Source organism: Gracilinanus agilis, chromosome 3, assembly GCF_016433145.1.
Source record: "Gracilinanus agilis isolate LMUSP501 chromosome 3, AgileGrace, whole genome shotgun sequence".
In the NCBI taxonomy this organism is placed as follows: Eukaryota; Metazoa; Chordata; class Mammalia; order Didelphimorphia; family Didelphidae; genus Gracilinanus; species Gracilinanus agilis.
Genome location: NC_058132.1, coordinates 451,571,672 through 451,590,662, shown reverse-complemented (window position 1 = coordinate 451,590,662; position 18,991 = coordinate 451,571,672). Strand labels below are relative to the sequence as shown.

The window sequence follows — 18,991 nt, the reverse complement described above, 5'->3', positions numbered from 1 at the left end:
TCACTTAACCTTAGTTTACCTTACTTTCCTCAGTTATAAAATGAGGATAAAAATAATACCTACTCTGCGTTGTTGCTGTTAGGACCAAATGAGATAATATTTGTAAAAGTTCTTAACATAGTGATGGGCAGATGGTAGGTCCTATAGGAGAATGCTTTTTCCCTTTCTTTTCCCCTTACTATGCATCAGACCTTGTGCTAGACTTTGCTTTTTTAACCTATTATCCTATTTGATAATGAAGGAGATATACTATCTAATATACCTCAATTAATCTTGATGACTTCACTGTATATACTACAACAATGTATGTTTATAAAATATTTTTTGTGAGTTGTGGCTAAAGAATTAATTTATTTCCAATATCAGAATTTGTTGGTGATATTTGATGCTAATACTTTCTCCACTATTATTTATCTTATAAATTTGTTTTTACCTCCTATTAATGAAAATGCCTATTAATTTTACATAGTTAAATTTTTCTATTTTACCTTAAATGTTCTACTCTAAAAATTTATTTTATGATTGTAATTCATGTCATTGATAGATTCTTTTTTCTTCTTCCTTCTACAGAATGGTCTGCCCTCAGGGAATAACAGATATGTCTTCAATGGCGATTTTGTAGATAGAGGGGAAAATTCCATGGAAGTACTAATGGTCCTATTTGCATTGTTTCTTGTCTTTCCTAATGACGTGTACTTGAACAGAGGGAACCATGAGGATTTTCTAATGAACCTGAGGTAATGTTAGCTGACTTCTCTGCTTTGTTTTGTGTCCTGTGAAAATCTTCTTTTTCATTTTCTTTCTTGCACATTCTTTTAATTAATTATTATTTAGAATATTTTCCCATGATTATATGATTCATGATTCCTCGCCCCTCCCCCATTCTTCCCTCCCCCTCTTCTGAAGCTGATAAGCAATTCCACAAGGTTATACATGTATCATTGTTCAAAACCTATTTCCATGTTATTCATATTTGCAGTAGAGTGATCTTTTAACATCAAACCTCTAATCATATCCCCATCAAACTACATGATTGATATGTTTTTCTTCTGCATTTCTGTTTCCACAGTTCTTTCTCTTGATGTGGATAGCATTCTTTCTCATAAATTACCTTGGATTGTTCTGGGCCATTGCATTGCTGTTTGTAGTGTACAATGTTCTCCTTTCCCTCTGCATCAAGGTCTTTCAAGTTCACATGGAATTCCTCCAGTTCATTATTCCTTTCAGCACAATATTTCATCACCATCAGATACCACAATTTGTTTAGCCATTCCCCAAATGAGAGACACACCCTCATTTTCCAGTTTATTTTTGTACAAATATTTTTCTTTATTATCTCTTTAGGGTACAAACCTAGTAGTGGTATGGCTGGATCAAAGGGTATGCATTCTTTTAAAGTCCTTTGGACATAGTTCCAAATTGCCTTTCAGAATGGTTGGATTGATCCATAGCTCCACCAACAGTGTATTGGTGTCCCAATTTTGCCACATCCCCTCCAGCATTTATTATTTTCCTTTACTGTCCTATTGGCCAATCTGCTAGGTATGAGGTGGTACCTTAGAGTTGTTTTTATTTGCATTTCTTTAATCAAGAGGGATTTAGAACACTTTCTCATGTGCTTATTGATAATTTTTGTTTCATCATGTGAAAACTGCTTGTTTATATCCCTTGACCATTTGTTGATTGGGGAATGGCTTGACATTTCATACATTTGACTTAGTTCCTTATATATTTGGGAAATTAAACCTTTGTCAGAGAGTTTTGTTATAAAAATATTCTCCCAGTTTGTTGCTTTCCTTCTAATTTTGGTTGCATTGGTTTTGTTTGTACAAAACCTTTTTAATTTGATATAATCAAAGCCATTCATTTTATATTTTGCAATGTTCTCTATCTCTTGCTTAGTGTTCAATTCCTTCCTTTCCCACAGATCTGACAGGTATACTATTCTATGTTCACCTAATTTATTTATGATTTCACTCTTTATATTTAAGCCATATACTCATTTTGAATTTACCTTGGTATAGGGTGTAAGATGTTGGCCTAAGCCTAATTTTTCCCATACTGTTTTCTAATTTTCCCAACAGTTTTTGTCAAATAGTGAGTTCTTGTCCCAAAAGCTGGGGTCTTTGAGTTTATCGAAAACTAGCTTGCTGAGGTCATTCACCCCTAGTCTATTCCATTGATCCACCTTTCTGTCTTTTAGCCAGTACCATATTGTTTTGATGATCATTACTTTATAGTACAGTTTAAGATCTACCCCCCATCCTTCACATTTTTTCATTATTTCCCTTGACATTCTTGATCTTTTGTTCTTCCAGATGATCTTTGTTATAATTTTTTCTCATTCAATAAAAGAGTTTCTTGGTAGTTTGATAGGTATGGCACTGAATAAGTAGTTTAATTTGGGTAGGATTGTCATTTTTATTATATTAGCTCATCTTACCCAGAAGCAATTAATGTTTTTCCAATTGTTTAGATCTAGTTTTAATTGTTTGAAAAGTGTTTTATAGTTGTATTCATATAATTCCTGTGTTTGTCTTGACAAATAGATTACTAAATATTTTATATTGTCTAAAGTGATTTTAAATGGAGTTTCTCTTTCTAACTCTTGCTCCTGAGTTTTGTTGGAAATATTTAGAAATGCTGATGATTTATATTGGTTTATTTTGTACTCTGCAACTTTACTAAAGTTGTTAGTTATTTCCACTAGACTTTTAATTGATTTTCTGGGGTTCTTTAATTATCCCATCATATCATTTGTAAAGAGTGATAGTTTAGTTTCCTCATTGCCTACTTTAATCCCTTCAATTTCTTTTTCTTCTCTAATTGCTATCACTAGTGTTTCTAGAAAAATATTAAACAATAGAGGTGATAATGGGCATCCTTGCTTCACTCCTGATCTTACTGGGAAGGCTTCTAACTTGTTCTCATTACAGATGATACTTAGTTTTAAATGTATACTGTTTATTATTTTGAGGAATGGCCCTTCTATTCCTATACTTTCTAGTGTTTTCAATAGGAAATGAGTATTGTATTTTGTTAAAGGCTTTTTCTGCATCTATTGCAATAATCATGTGATTTCTGTTGGTTTGATTATTGATATGGTCAATTATGTGCATGGTTTTCCTAATATTAAACTATCCTTGCATTCCTGGTATAAATCCTACCTCATCATAGTGAATAATCCTTGTGATCACTTGCTGGTGTCTTTTTGCTAGTATTCTATTTCAGATTTTTGCATCTATATTCATTAAAGAGATTGGTCTATAGTTTTCTTTCTCTGTTTTGGGTCTGCCTGGATTTGGAATCATCATATTTGTGTATAAAAGGAATTTTTAAAAATTCCTTCTTTTCTTATTTTGTCAAGTAATTTGTATAATATTGATTGGGATTAGTTGTTCTTTAAATGTTTGATAGAATTCACTTGTAAATCAATCTGGCCCTGGAGATTTTTCTTTAGGAAGTTCTTTTCTGAGATGGGCTTATCATTCATATGCATTCATATCCTGTCATACATACATATCATTCCAAATCATTACATTTACATACACATCATATCATCATATATATCATGTTAACATAATCAGGTTACTTTTCCATCCTCTTTCTGAATAAATTCCTTCTATCTTCTCTACTACTGAGAGTAATTTTTGAGAATTACAGAAATCCTCTTTCCGTGTAGACATATAAACATTTTTACTTTAATAAGTTCTTTAAATTCTCTTATTTACCTTTCTGGGCTTCTCTTGTGTCTTGTATTTGGCCTTCAAATTTTTTGTTTGTCTGGCTTATTCCTCAGGAATGCTTGGAAATCTTCTATCTTATTGAATGACCATTTTTTCCCCTGAAAAAAATATACTCAATTTTGCTGAATAGATGACTCTGGGTTGTAAACCCAAATCTTTTGCCTTACTGAATATTATATTCCATGCCTTAAGATCCTTTAATGTAGAAGCTGCTAGGTCCTGAGTGATCCTGATTATAGCTCCATGGTATTTAAATGGTTTTTTTCTGGCTGATGGTAGTATTTTTTTCCCTTGGCTTGGTGGCTCTTTAATTTAGCTATTAAATTCCTGAAAGTTGTCATTTGAGGATTTCTTTCTGGAGGCGATCTGTGAATTCTTTCAGTTTCAATTTTATTTTCTTGTCCAAGGATCTCTGGGCACTTAACCTCAAAAATTTCTTGTAATATGATGGCCAAAGTTTTTTCTTCATCATAGCTTTCAGGTTGTCCAATAATTCTCAGATTGTCTCTAATAGATCTATTTTCTAGGTCAGTTGTTTTTTCAATAAGATATTTCATGTTTTCCTTTGTTTTTTTCATTTTTTCATTCATTTGATTCTGCTTTATTGTTTCTTGAATTCTCATGAAATCATTAACCAAAAACCATTCTAGATGGCCAATTCTGATTTTTAAGGCCTGGTTTTCCTCTCTCAGTTTTTGGTTCTCCTTTTTCAATTGGCCCATTTCTTCTTGCATCACTTTCCTTTCTTCTTGCATTACTTTCATTTCTCTTCCCCACTGTTTCTCTAATTCTCTTAATTGTTTTTTTTTTATTTTTAATTTTGAATATTTTCCCATGGTTACATGATTCATGTTTTTTCCCTTTCCCCCAACCCCCGTAGGCACAATTCCACTGGGTTTTACATGTATCATTGATTAAGACATAATTCCATATTATTGATAGTTGGACTAGAGTGATTGTTTAGTGTCTATATCCTCAATAATATCCCCATCAGCCCATGTGTTCAAGCAGTAGTTTTTTTTCCTGTGTTTCTACTCCCAGAGTACTTCCTCTGAATGTGGATAGTTTTCTTTCTTATAAGCCCTTCAGCTTTGTTCTGTATCCTTGCATTTCTGCTAGTAGAGAAGTTCATTATGTTTGATTATACCACAGTTTATCAGTCTCTGTATACAATTTTCTCCTGGATCTGCTTCTTTCACTCTGCATCAATTCCTGGAGCTCATTCCAGTTCACATGGAATTCCTCCAGTTCATTATTCCTTTGAGCACAGTAGTATTCCATTACCAATAGATACCACAATTTGTTCAGCCATTCCCCAATCGAAGGGCATCCCCTCATTTTCCAATTTTTTGCCACCACCAAGAGTGAGGCTATAAATATTTTTGTACAAGTCTGTTTATCTATGATCTCTTTGGGGTACAAACCCAGCAATAGTATGGCTGGATCAAAGGGCAGGCAGTCTTTTAGCGCTCTTTGGGCATAGTTCCAAATTGCCATCCAGAATGGTTGGATCAGTTCACAACTCCACCAGCAAAGCATTAATGTCCCAATTTTGCCACATTCCCTCCAACATTCATTATTCTCCCCTGCTGTTATTTTAGCCAATCTGCTAGGTGTGAGGTGGTACCTCAGAGCTGTTTTGATTTGCATTTCTCTAATTATTAGAGATTTAGAACACTTTCTCATGTGTTTATTGATACTTTTGATTTCTTTATTTGAAAATTGTCTATTCATGCCCCTTGCTCATTTATCAATTGGGGGAATGGCTTTATTTTTTGTACAATTGATTTAGCTCCTTATATATTTGAGTAATTAGACCTTTGTCAGAGTTATTTGTTTCTTAATTGGTTTTTGAAGACTTTTTTGAGCTCTTTCAGACTCTGTGTCCAATCCATATTATTCTTTTGCACTTTGCATGTGTTTCCTTTACTTTCACTGGCTCCTCCTGTGTCTGTACCTTGCTCTTTGTCTCCTTAAAAATTCTTTAGAGTTAGGTGCTTTTTTTTGTTGTTTGCTCATTTTTCCTATCTAATTATAGGTAGGCTATGTTTTCTGGGAAGTTGGGGTCCCTCTTAAACTTCAGCCCTTCCTTGATGCTATTTTTGGCTTATTTTCTGGGTTGTTACTAGTTCAGGTTGTTACAGATGGTCTGGGGGCTGAGAGCTCTGAGAACCCCCTCCCTGTGCTGATTCAGTTGACCCTTGAGATGCTGATAGCTTAAAGACTTTCCTCAGGCTTGGGTGTAAATTTTTGATCTCAGTCTGAACTTGATCAGGTTAGGGGCTGATCAAAGTCTATCTCCAGGCTTAGATTCAAGTTTTTGGTCTCAAGGAGTTCTTGATTCAATCAAACACACCCTTGATTGCCCAGTCCTGGAGCTCCACCCTTCATTTTGGGCAAAAAGATCCCAGGGAGCCCCCCCCTGAGAACTGTGTCCTCACCCCGAAATGTGGGCCCAGAAGGATGCCAGGAATCCCAGTCTGGGCTTGGGATGAGGATGTAATTCACATTTCGGGCCAGATTGCCCTTGACTGGGACTCTAGACTTTTCCACAGGTTTGAAATTTCAAGGGAGAAGTTATCTTCCTCTTACCTCTTATCTTACCTCTATTTATCCTGGCAAGATCTCAGGGTCCAACTTGGGGCTTAAGTTTGGAACCTGTGAGAGCATATGTGTGGTGGGAGTGGGATGGGGGGGTTATAGTTTGCTCTTGGTTTGCTCTTTGTTTGTTGCTATGCTTCCTGTTAGCTCTGCTCCCCTCTCACCTCAGTTCCCCAGGAGGTCTCTACCTATCTTTTGGGTTTTTCTTTTTTTGAAGGATGTTTCACTCTGTCTTCTTGTTGGTTCTTTCACTCCTGAATTTGTTTTGTGGTGATATATTACTCTTGGTCAGAGAGGATTTTCGTGGTGAAACAGCACTACTATTTTAGTTACTCTTCCATCTTGGCTCCCTCTCCATGTACTTTTTTAACATTGTGAAAGGTCCTGAAATTTTGACCTTCCAAATTAAGTGACCTAGAGATAGAAGAAATAGAACTCAGAGTTGACGATTGTAATGCAGGGTTCTAGCAAAAGCCCTTGCTTTTACAAACCAACTGTAACAGCTTGTCAGTTAGAAAGGGTTTAGAATGTTCAACCAGCTTGGGGGATGGGCCCACTAGAAAACCTTTAGAGCTAGGCTATAAATAGCCCTGAAGTTCCAACTGAAGGGGCCTTTTGCCTTTGGGGCATCTTGGACCTGGTCTGTTCTTTCTAGACCTCTCCCCGACCTCTCCAGTACATCCTGCTATTTTTCCCTGGATTTCCCCATTGGGCCCTGGGAGGAAGGGTGGTTTGGTGGTTAGACATCTTGGTTTTAGCTTCTGTAGGCAGGAAGGACAAAGTAAATCAAGCCATCCCCTTATCTAGTGATCTGATAAAATACCTTTACCTGAAGGCATTGAAACTTTCCCTGCTCCCAGGCCTGCTCTCTCAGTCTGACCCTCTCCTGCGTCCCTTCCCCCAGCACCAGCTTTCTCCCTAGCATCAGTTACAAACCCTAAAACACCTTTTCCCTCTGCTTATCCCTGACATCAATAAATCCCCTTTGATATCTACACAAAAGCCTCTGGTGAATCATTATACTTCATATTAGGGAAAAAGCTGAAGAGAGAAGGAATAACTCTACTTTTATTTCTTGAGGGCAACCTGGGCATCCATTTTGGGTAGGAAGTAGACAGCAGAGACTTCCTGTAGATTTCAGTTTCACTGGCAGGGAGGAGCCTCTTGTCTCCTCCCTCAAGGGATCTTAGTAATTAACAAAAAAAACCTTTGAGCCAAACCCATATTACTTCTGGCTGACTCAATTCTTCTTGCATTGCAGAGATAGCCCCTGCCTGAAGGACCCAGCCTATTTCCTCCCAGTACCTATCCTCTGTCTCTAGCCTTAGTGATTAGCCTGTTTGAGCATCCCTTCTTATACTCCCCAATAATCCCTTACCTTATTATACTCCTCATCCAAACCCCTTCCTTCCCAATTCCACAACATATCTACCTTTTTTTTTCTTTATTACACCAGGTGCGAAAACTGAAGTCTAGGAAAGTTAAATGGCTCATGCCTAAAATTTGAACAGGTTACATGCTAGGTCAAGCTGTGGTCCAGGCTGAGAGGGTGGATAGAAGTTGAGTAGAACCATTCCAGCTTCTGATTTTTGTACCTCAAACATTTACTTAGCTATCAGTGTCTTCTTATAAGCTTAAGAAAATTTTATGATGTAATAATAGCCTTTTGCTGAGTTTTCCGGTATAAGTGAGACTCTCTTAAAACTCAATTTGCTTATGTAAACCACACCCTAATTTAAACAAAATAAATTCAAAATTGAGAGGTTTCTCAATGAGCTTCTCACTTTTGGGCGCATGGATCATAGGACTTCCTCTAGAAATATTAGGATTTTGTTCCTTTTGACCCCATCCAGTGTTTCCTAGGAATATTAGAATATGTTATCTCATGTCTTGGTCTCTACAGAAAAGGTCTCTCAGGTCTGGATGCTTGTAAAGGGGGAAAAAATTCCTCATGATAACATTCTTTTTTATTATGTTTATACTATGTGAAAATCAAGGCCACAAATAAAAACAAAATCAAAGAATAAAATATTAACAAAATGGTTATTCCAGGATGCCTTATTGGAGCATGGCTCCTTAAAGATATTCAGGTATATAATTGTATTAATATTAGTACTTTTTCAACTGATGCAGATCATAGTCACTCAATGCCTAAGCAGGTGATTTCATGAGTTATTTTGGCCATATGGTTCATCAATTAGCCAACTTTTAGGATTGAGTGTTTTTTGCTTAACTAGGCTGGCCCTGAGATGACTTTATTTTGTGTGGCTGGTACTCAAAACTGATACTCAAAGGTATCTCAAGATAACCTTTAAGAATCATAGTCATTTTCTTAGAGGATTTTGTGGCCCTGTCACTTGTTACACATGCATTTATAGAATTGTTGTTATTCTTCTGTCATCAGTTTTCAAACCTTTTGGTTTCAGGTCCCCTTTACACCCTTAAAATTTTTTGAGGACCTCAAAGAGCTTTTGTTTATGTGGACTTTATCAAAGAGATGTTGGTAAAGCTGGTCTAACAATCAGTTTTCCCAAAATGGGTGATACATTTTTAAGTTTAGTCTGCATTAGTAATATTTTCTCTCTAACTTTTAAAAACTTAGACAATCAAAACAGTAAATTATGTCTTGATTTATAGCATTTACCTGTTTCTGAGGAATAAATATTCATACTGAAAATTTAGCAATTGACCCTCGTAAGCCAATTCAAGCTGTCTCCAGCACATTCCTCGTTATATTTATTTTTTACCATGTTAATGTCTTAGAATTACGACGAAAATTTGGCCTTGTGAATCCTATGAAAGAGTCTAGATGACCCGTAAGGGTTTCTGGACCATATTTTGAGGATTATATACCACTTCAGCCTTTTAAATGAGTTTTATGAAACTGAGGAAAATTAATGATGAAAATTATTTTTCATAATTTTACCTCCTACTCAATTTCATTTAAATATTAATGTTCTTGGAATTTTCACTTAAGACATTTTAAGTTGAGCTGGGTTTTTACTGGTAGAACAGTAAAAATTAAGTAGGACATTTTTCTATAAAAATCATATTTAGGAGCCCCTCTGTATTATTACAAAAATAGGCTGGATAGGCTAAAAGAAATGGGCTAGATGAAAAAAATCAAGAAAAGAAAGATGGAAGAGGTAGAGGGAAAACCAAATATATCTAGGGAAACACAGTATGAGAAAATACAAAACAAAGAGATGGAGGAAGCTATTTGGTACTATGGAAAGAATTCTGATTTGGAATCAGAATACCTGGATTCAAATCCTAACTCTACTATATGACTTTTGTGACTTTGGGCAAGTCACTTAACCTTTTGGAGTTTTAATTTCCTCATTTATTAAATGAAAGTTGGCCTCTGAGGACTTCCTTATGTTTTAGAACTACATAATAGGTATTAGGATCTTCCAAGGAGAGTATAATTGACTCTTCTAAAGAAGAAGATGCTTTCTTTGGCCCATGATAAAGAGTGATAATAGGAGGACATCTGCCATTCATTACTTGGTGAGAGAATCTTCATTGTGATTTTTAAAGGTGCAGAGCTTCACATGGTCAAATTTGAGCTCTTTTATTGACTTGAAATGTGTATATAAGGTACTGGGATGCTCTTCAGGCTTTTCAAACCCTGAAATTGCTACCCACTTCTAGAAACTCATAAAGGAACAAATTATGCTGTTAGGAAAAAACCTTGGAATTATCTTGAGTGAGGAGCAGCTGGGTTGGTGATGTCAAACCTATGAAACACATGTCAGCACTGACATGTGTAGCCATTTTCGATGACACGCAGCTGCATACAGAAAAGTTCGGGGTCGCATATTGAAGATGAAACATTTGCTGTAGTGTAGACACTCTGTGCACTTTGGATGACAATTCTACCTATATTAACATATCTATTTTGGTTTATTAAATACAGTTATATATTACAAGTATACATTTTTGTTATTTAAACTATAAATATTGCAGAATTATGTGTTTTTCCCTCAAAGTGACATGACACCCAAGTTATACTCAGGGTTTTGGTGAATTTTGATACACCAAGCTCAAAAGGTTGCCCATCACTAGGTAATATAGTGGATAGAGTGTCAGGTTGGGAGTTTGGAGGACTTGGGCTCTAATCTGATCTCAGACACTTCCTAGCTGTGAGACCCTGGGAAAGTCACTTAATCCTGTTTGCCTAGCCTTTCTGTTTTAGAGTTGTTACTAAGACAGAAAGTAAGAGTTAAAAAAAGAATCTAGAATGATTATAAAGTCCCAGGAAGTAAGATAAAAGACTTATGGCATAGATAGTATTTCCTGCATTTATCCTATTAAAAAGTTAAAGCTTTAATAGGAAGGAAAGAAAGAAGAAAACAAGCATTTATTAAATATCTACTATGTGCCAGGCTAAATGCTTTATAAATATAATCTCAATTGATCCTCCCAACAACTCTGGGAGTTAGGTACTATTATTATCCCCATTTTCCCCCAGTTGAGGAAACGGAGTCATGCCAAGTTAAGTGACTTAGTCATGGTCATCTAGTTAATGTGTCTAAAGCCACATTTGAATTTAGATCTTCCTGACTCCAAACCCAGCACTCTATCCAGGGGGTCAACTAGGTACATCTATAATTGATAGAGAATCTAATAGAGAAAAATAACACTGGAAGAAAATAGATAATAAGGAAGGTGTAAAATAAAAATCCTTTCTAGATGGATAGGAGATGATAACTACCCACCTAGGGACCTCTTCAGGGCCAGTAAAACACAAAACCCCTTGGCTCTAGAAACAAAGTTTATTTTTTATAATAGAAGTAAAGGGGAAATGATAGGTAGATTCCTAAAACTATAGATCTAATCTCCACCCACCCTCTTTCACCTCTGGGTGAATTATTTCTTCTTCTTGAGAATTCACTTAAGCTACTCTAAACTCCTTAACTCTAAGATCCAGAAAAACCCAGCTATCTGACTATAAACTAACCTACTTAATATGGATTATCAAAAAGGATAAAGAGGAAGGACTCAAAGATGTATTTGAGCCCTTACCTAAAGCCTGGGGTTTGCTTCACTAGGTAACCCAGAGTCCCAGGTGACAAACCCTTGGGATTACCTTAGCCAAGTGGATTTCTGACAGATGGTTCTCAGGCAGATGGTCTCTGTACTTCAGGGAAAAAGCAGTCCACTCCAAGGCAAACTCTCAAACCAAGGAATTGTTAACCTCTCCACGAGATTAGGATTTTCAAGGGAAAATGCCAGAGCAGAGATCCTCCTTCCAGCTTAGTGGAAACAGGAGTGACAGTTAAAACAATCAAACCCCAGAATCTTTCCCCCCAGGGCTCGTATCCAAATTCTCCTCTTTTCCTCTTAAAACTAATCTATGAAATTTACTCTATCCCTTACTTACTTCCTACAGGTGGTATAAATGAACAGGAATTAGGTTTCTGAACCATGGCTTAGGATCCATTCATTCAATGGCCCCTGGTTCAGGGATGCTGTTGTCGTTCAGATGTTTTCAGTCATGTCTGACTCTTTGTGATCCCATTTGGGGTTTTCTTACTAAAGTTATTGGAGTGGTTTGCCATGTCTTTCTCCAGCTCATTTTATAGATGAAAAAACAGAGGCAAACAGTGTTAAGTGACTTGCCTAGGTTCACATAGCAAGCTGGTGTACTTCTAATGAAAACTGAGAATACATTTGCTCAGAGGCTTGCTAATTACATCAGGAGGACTATGAACTGAAAACTGAAGTAAGAGAAAATGACTAAAACCACCTACTTAACAGGATACTGTAAGAACAGCAAATATATAACAGAATATTTATTAAATGACTCAATAGCTAACATCTGGGCATCTAATGTTTGCAGAATGTTATCTCACCAAATAACAGTTGCATTATCTCATGTGATCCTCATAACAACCATGTGAAATAGGTGCCAGAGGCATAATTAACCCTGCTTTAATACACAGTCACACAATAACCTATCAACAAGCATTTATCAAGTGCTTGCTGTGTGCCACTTATAGTACTAGGTCAGGTCCCAGGGACAGAAGGACAAAGAATGAAATAGTGTTCACATACTAGGAGCTTGCAAGTAATGGGGAGACCACAAAGATACAAATGTGCAGCATAAATACCAATGAATACAAAGTGATTAAATGTAAGGTAGTTTGGGAAAGAGAGCACTGACTTTTGGAAGAATCAGGAAAGATTTTATATGGAAGATGATGTTTGAAAGACATCTTCAGAGAGGAGAGACATTCTACAAAGCAGAAAAAAGAAGGGAGGATATTCTAGAAATTTGGGAAAGTTAGAGAAGAGAGATGGAGTATTGTTTACAAGAAACATAGAGAAGGCCAGTTTGTAGGGTAGTATTGCAGTGTGCAAGGGGAGTCTAAACTCTAATTCATCTGGAAAGATAGGTTGGAATCAAGTTGGGTAGGGTTTTAAAAACTGAATGAAGGGAGCTATCCAACAGTCTTCAGTGTCTGAAGTTTGGGTGGGTCCTTGGGATAAAAGACCCAGAACAGAGTACTAAATGCTGTGCCTTTTGAGTGAGTTACTTTCATGTTAAATCCCTCAACTTACAGTTTTCCCATGCTATTAGGAACAATAGAAAGTGAGTTGGAGGGGCAGCTAGGTGGTACAGTGGATTCCAGGCCTAGAGTCAGAAGGATCTGGGATCAGATCTGGCCTCAGGTGCTTCATCTTCATAGCTTTGTGACCTGGACAAGTCACTTAGGCCCAATTGCCTAGCTCTTGCCACTTTTCTATCTTGGAATTGATACTAAGAGAAGGTAATAGGAAGAAGGAGGAGGAGGAGAAGAGGAAGAAGGAGGAAGAGGAAAAGAAGAAGAAGGTGAAGGAGAAGGAAGAGGAAGAGGAGGAGGAGGAGCAGGAAGATAATGATGACAATGGCTCAGGTGCTTTAGAACACTCATACTTAGTGGACCTGATCTGGATGATAAAACCCCAAGAGACTGAAGAGTGGCCAGATTAAAGAGAACTAGAACCAAGAGAAAGTAGTGCCATGGAAAGCTAAAGAGGATAGAGTGGACAATAGTGTCAGATGCAGTAGAGAGATTGAAGATGAGAACTGAAAAAAGACCATCACAGTTGGAAATGAAAAGATCATTGATTGTTTTGGAGAGTACAGCTTCAGTTCTGTGATAAGGAAAGAGGCCAGATGCAAAGAACCAAGGAATTAGTGAGAGGAGAAGTGAAACCAGTAAGTTAAGATGATTTTTTCAAGGAATTTGGCTGTACGTGTAGGGGAAAGGATTGAAACCTACATAACCTCAGACTCCAAGTTAGCACTCTTTCTAGAATACCATGCTGCTTCTTAAGTGCGAGGTGTCTGGAGACTGGATAAGATACAGAGTCAGCAAAGACTATGGAGAAGTTACTAAGTTAAGAGAGGAACCAGAAGAGTTTAGTGAATCCAAAGGAGACATAATCCTACAGGATGGTCAACTGTGCCATATACTAGAAAGAGGGTGGTGTATGAACAATGAAAAAAAAAGACCATATGATTTGGTGATTAAAAGGTTGTTGGTCATTTATTATTATTACTTTGGCTTTCTTTTAAAAAATTAATTTGTGTCTGATGGTTACAGCAAAATTCCCAGGTATTGCCCTCTCTACTTCCTCTCCCTACACTAGAGAAGACATCGTTTCACACACACACACACACACACACACACACACACACACACACACATATAAAATATCTTTTTATAAGTTCTTTCTCTAGAGGTGAATATTCACAAGTTATTCTTCAAATACTGATTCTGTAGTTGTATATAATGTTCTCTCCATTCTTTTATGTTTCATAATGTTATATAGGTCTTTCCATATTGTTATGAAATTATCCTGCTCATCATTTCTTATGGTGCATTAATATTTCATCATAATTATATGTCACAATTCATTCAGTGCTTTCTCAATTTCCATTTCTTTGCCACCACAAAGAGAGCTGCTATAAATATTTTAGAACAGTATATTCATGTTCCTATTTTTCCATATCCCCTTCAACATTTGTAATTTTCCCCTTTTTGTCTGATGTATGTATGATAATATCTCTGAATTATTTTAATTTGCATTTCTATAATCAGTATTGATATAGGGCATTTTTTCATATACCTATATATAGCTTTAATTTCTTCATTCAAAAACTGCTCATAACTTTTGCTCATTTATCAATGGGGGATGGCTCTCATTCTTATTAATTTGACAAAATTCTTTATATATTATAGATATAAGACCTCTATGTTAGAGGCTGCCTATGAAATTTCACCCTCCTTCTCAATTTTCTTTTTCTTTTTTTTTTTAAACCCTTAACTTCTGTGTATTGGCTCCTAGGTGGAAGAGTGGTAAGGGTGGGCAATGGGGGTCAAGTGACTTGTCCAGGGTCACACAGCTGGAAAGTGTCTGAGGCCAGATTTGAACCTAGGACCTCCAGTCTCTAGGCCTGACTCTCAACCACTGAGCTACCCAGCTGCCCCCCCCCCTTCCCCTTCCCAATTTTCTGCTTTCCTTCTGTAAGGGTTAAAATAGGAGTTTTAACAAAATAAGAGAGCAACTTTTAATAATTTAAGTTTTAATGAGAATATAGTAGAGTTGTAAATTAATATTATTCCTTTAAGCAAGGGGAAAGAAAACTTCTAGCAGATTTTAACATTTAACTATCTATATAAAAAGATAGAAAAGAAGAAAGAGAGATCACTAATCTTATACCCTATAAATATACCTAAAATTTCTAAAAATCCTACTCTAACTGTCTTCAAGGACAGGTTGTTATGCCTGGTCAGACCAAACCTAATCTAAACTACTCTACTTAAAATTGATTCACTAACTACCTATCTATACTAGTAAATAAATAGCCACCACTCATGACCTCCTTAAATAAAGTGTTATCCTTCAATTGCCAGTCATAACTCTCAGTTGCCCCTTGCCTCAGAGATAGACTTCTGCTCCCTCAGGATCCAGAGGCAAAAGACCCTTTCAAGGCTAAAGCCAAAAGCCCTTTCAGTAAGCTCAGGCCTGTTTTTATATACCAGCAACTCAACACCAACCCACACTACCAGCAACCAACCCCTCAGTGACCAGCTCATGCCCAGCAGCCAGCTTCCCTGCAACTGCCAGCCCTAACTGTCAGCAAATGACTCACCAGTTGTCACTAACTGACTTTCCTACTTGCCAGCAACTGACAGCCTCCAAATGATGCTCATTTAGCACGGGGCTTCCTGGTTCCTACTTCCTGTCACTGTGGGCTGGTTAATCCCTAAGGAGTCTCCAGGTCCTCTGTTAAATTAAAGAAATTAAAAGATTCCTTTTTACACTTTAATTTTGGAAACATTTGTTTCCAAATTATATATACAAATCATTTGCACAAAAAGCCTTTCAATTTCATGTACTAAAAATTATCTATTTTATATCTCATAATGCTTTCTATCTCTTCTTTACTCATAAATTCCTCTCCTCTCTATAAATCTGTTATGTTCCCTGTTCTTCTAATTTGCTTCTGGTATCTCCTTTTATGTCTAGATCAGTGATTCCCAAAGTGGGCGCTACCGCCCCCTGGTGGGTGCTGCAGTGATCCAAGGGAGTGGTGATGGCCACAGGTGCATTTATCTTTCCTATTAATTGCTATTAAAATTAAAAGAAAATAATTTCCACAGGGCTAAGTAATATTTTTTCTGGAAAGGGGGCAGTAGGCCAAAAAAGTTTGGGAACCACTGGTCTAGATCAAGTGCCCATTTTTATCCTGTCTTAGTAAATGATGTAAGATATTGGTCTGTCCCTAGTTTCTGCAACAAAGAAAGTTTTATCATCATCAGCCTATTCCAATTTATTCAATTTATTTTTCTTCTCTTCTTATTATTGCTAGCATTTCTAATATATGTTATATAATATTAGTGATAATGGGTATCCTTGTTTCACTCCTGATCTTATTGGGAAGACTTCTGACTTATTCCCATTACAAATGATATTGCTGATGGTTTTATGTAGATGCTTCATATCATTTTAAGAAAACTTCTCCTAAATCCTGCTGAAGTTCTATTGTATATACAGTATGTCATTAAATTAGAAAGTGTCATACTATTTTCTAATTGTTTAAATACAAGAAGATTTCAAAATCTTTAAGGGCAGAAACTATATCTTAGACTACTTTTGCTTCATAGATAGTATTTAGAGGAAGTTTTCTACTTGTAGTAAATACTCAATAAATACTTCCTGAAAAATAGTTTTAAACAAAAAACTTTGTTTCTTATTGTTATTGGGATATGATTTTCAATAAGCCTCTGAATAAATTAACATTTGGTTAAACTGTTTATATTCCTATTGCTGTTTTTTAGGTATGGCTTCACAAAAGAAATTACATCAAAATATAAGGTAAGAATTTTTTCCCTAATTTCCTTTGGTTTTGTGCATTAATCAAGAATAAAACAACAAGCATAAATGGAGCTACAGTTAGCCAACCATTTACTCCTCATATCCTAGAGGTAACTAATTGGCACAGTTAGTACTGGATCTGGAGTCAGGAAGGAAGGAATCAAATCCAGTTTTAGTCACTATCTCTGTGACTCTGGGTAATCTGCTTGACCTCTCCTAGCCACAGTTTCTTTTTCTGTAAAATGTGGATGATAATAGTACCTGGGACAGTTAGATGGTACAGTGGATAGAGTGCCTACCCAGGCCTGGAGTAAGGAATGTTCATCTTCCTGATTTCAAATTAGACCTTTACTAGCAATGTGATCCTGGACATGTCACTTAACCCTGTTTACCTCAGTTTCTTCATCTGTAAAATGAGCTAGAGAAAGAAATAGCAAATCACTCCAATATCTTTGCCAAGAAACCCCCCTCAAAAAATTGGTCACAAAGAGATGGACATGACTGAAAATGACTCAACAACAATGACAACAGCAATAGCACCTATCTACTAGGAGTATGAGGACAAAATGAGAAAATGAGATAATATTTGTAAATCACCTTGCAAACTTTAAAGCACTAGATAAATGCAAGCTGTCATTGGTATTATTATTATCATTATTATTATATATAAAGATCTCAGCCTTCAAGTAGCAGAAATTAAATCACCTTAATATCCTTAAAACCTGTAATTTCTTGCTGAAGACTTCTTAGGTTTTTGAAACCTGCTTAGATTCCTTCTAGATATAGTCATTCCTAAAATAGGCAAACTTGAAGTCTAAGGGTCATTTAAATTATTTCAGTGTGAGGACTGACTCAGTGGAAGAGATTATTTTGTTAAGTGATGTAATAAATGAGGCAAGATGATAGGATTTCCTAGACTCATTAATGGAGTCAACTTAGCCAACTAAGTCAGGGCAAAAATGTTTAACACCTAAATCTTTTCATTAATGATTTTTTTTTGCTATTTGTTACTACTAATAATAGGGAAAATGTAGTTCATAGGATTTTAGCTGCAGAGGTGAAAGGGACTTCTTAGGCTATGTAGTCCAAGCATATCATTTATCAGGAAATACTGAGGTGTAGTAACTAGTCCAAGGTTACCTTGGTACTAAGTGTCAGAGGCAGGATTTGAACCCAGATACTCTGACACAAAAGCCAGAGTTTTTTCCATTGTATCACTCTCAAAGTGTTTCAAGAGAAATAAACTAGGAATCAATATAAAAACATGTATATAAATTTTATTCAGGTAGCAGGAAACATAGCACATTTTTAGGGTATTTTAAGGTATACTGATATTGTTCTTTAATTACTACCCTCACAGCAACCCTGTGAGATGTGTCTTTTAAGTAGAATTACTTCTATTTTATTGTTGAGGAAACAACTCCAGAGAAGTTGTGTTTTGTTCATGATAACAGTGATAAAGATGAATCCAGGACTTGAATCGTGTTCATCCTGTCCATCAAGTCCATTGCTCTTTCTGCAATATGCAAAGTGTACAGTAGAATCATGGTTCTTGATTTTAAATGTAATTTTCCATATCATCTTTTCAGTTATATAATAGAGAAACATGGGGGTGGGGTAGAGTGGGACAAGAAGGAGGATACAAAGAAAAGAAGTACCTTTCCATTAGTTAAAAGTATTTATTTTGCTTTGGGCAAGGGAGAGAAGCTGTTATTCCTTTTTCCTTTGAGGAACCAGTATTTAATTACAATAGTTACATGCAAACACACACGTGTGTAGTATATGTTTATAGTGAACATTACCCAGAAGATTCCGTTTATGTATCTAAATAAGAAATAACAATGGATAGTAATATAAATCTTGCTGAACCTTTGAACAAGTAAGCTAGAATAATATACACATGCAGTAGATATAAGAACAGAAGTTCCATTTCCTGCAGAGTAATGATGCGAGGATAAAAGTAGTTGTCTATAGAAACTAGGAGAGAATTCTTCACTTCTAGCATCAGGTCCCCTTGGACTTGTGATGTAGAATATGGGGCAAGGATATTAGCATGACCACTCATTATCATATGAAGACTATGGAAATATAACAGAGGGCCTGACAAGTGATTCTTTTCTTTCTTTCTTTCTTTCTTTCTTTCTTTCTTTGTTTCTTTCTTTGTTTCTTTCTTTGTTTCTTTGTTTCTTTGTTTCTTTGTTTCTTTCTTTGTTTCTTTCTTTGTTTCTTTCTTTGTTTCTTTGTTTGTTTGTTTGTTTGTTTGTTTGTTT

The 18,991-nt window shown here is 36.1% G+C and overlaps 1 protein-coding gene across 1 annotated transcript in view; it reads left to right on the top strand.

The window, feature by feature from the left end:
* Nucleotides 1–18,991, top strand: part of PPEF1 (protein phosphatase with EF-hand domain 1) — a 185,454-nt gene that overhangs the window by 54,821 nt on the left and 111,642 nt on the right. Inside the window, exons 7-8 of the mRNA XM_044669261.1 lie at nt 571–737; nt 16,685–16,721. Of these exons, the coding sequence (XP_044525196.1) occupies nt 571–737; nt 16,685–16,721 (204 nt within the window). The remainder of the gene's footprint in view (nt 1–570; nt 738–16,684; nt 16,722–18,991) is intronic.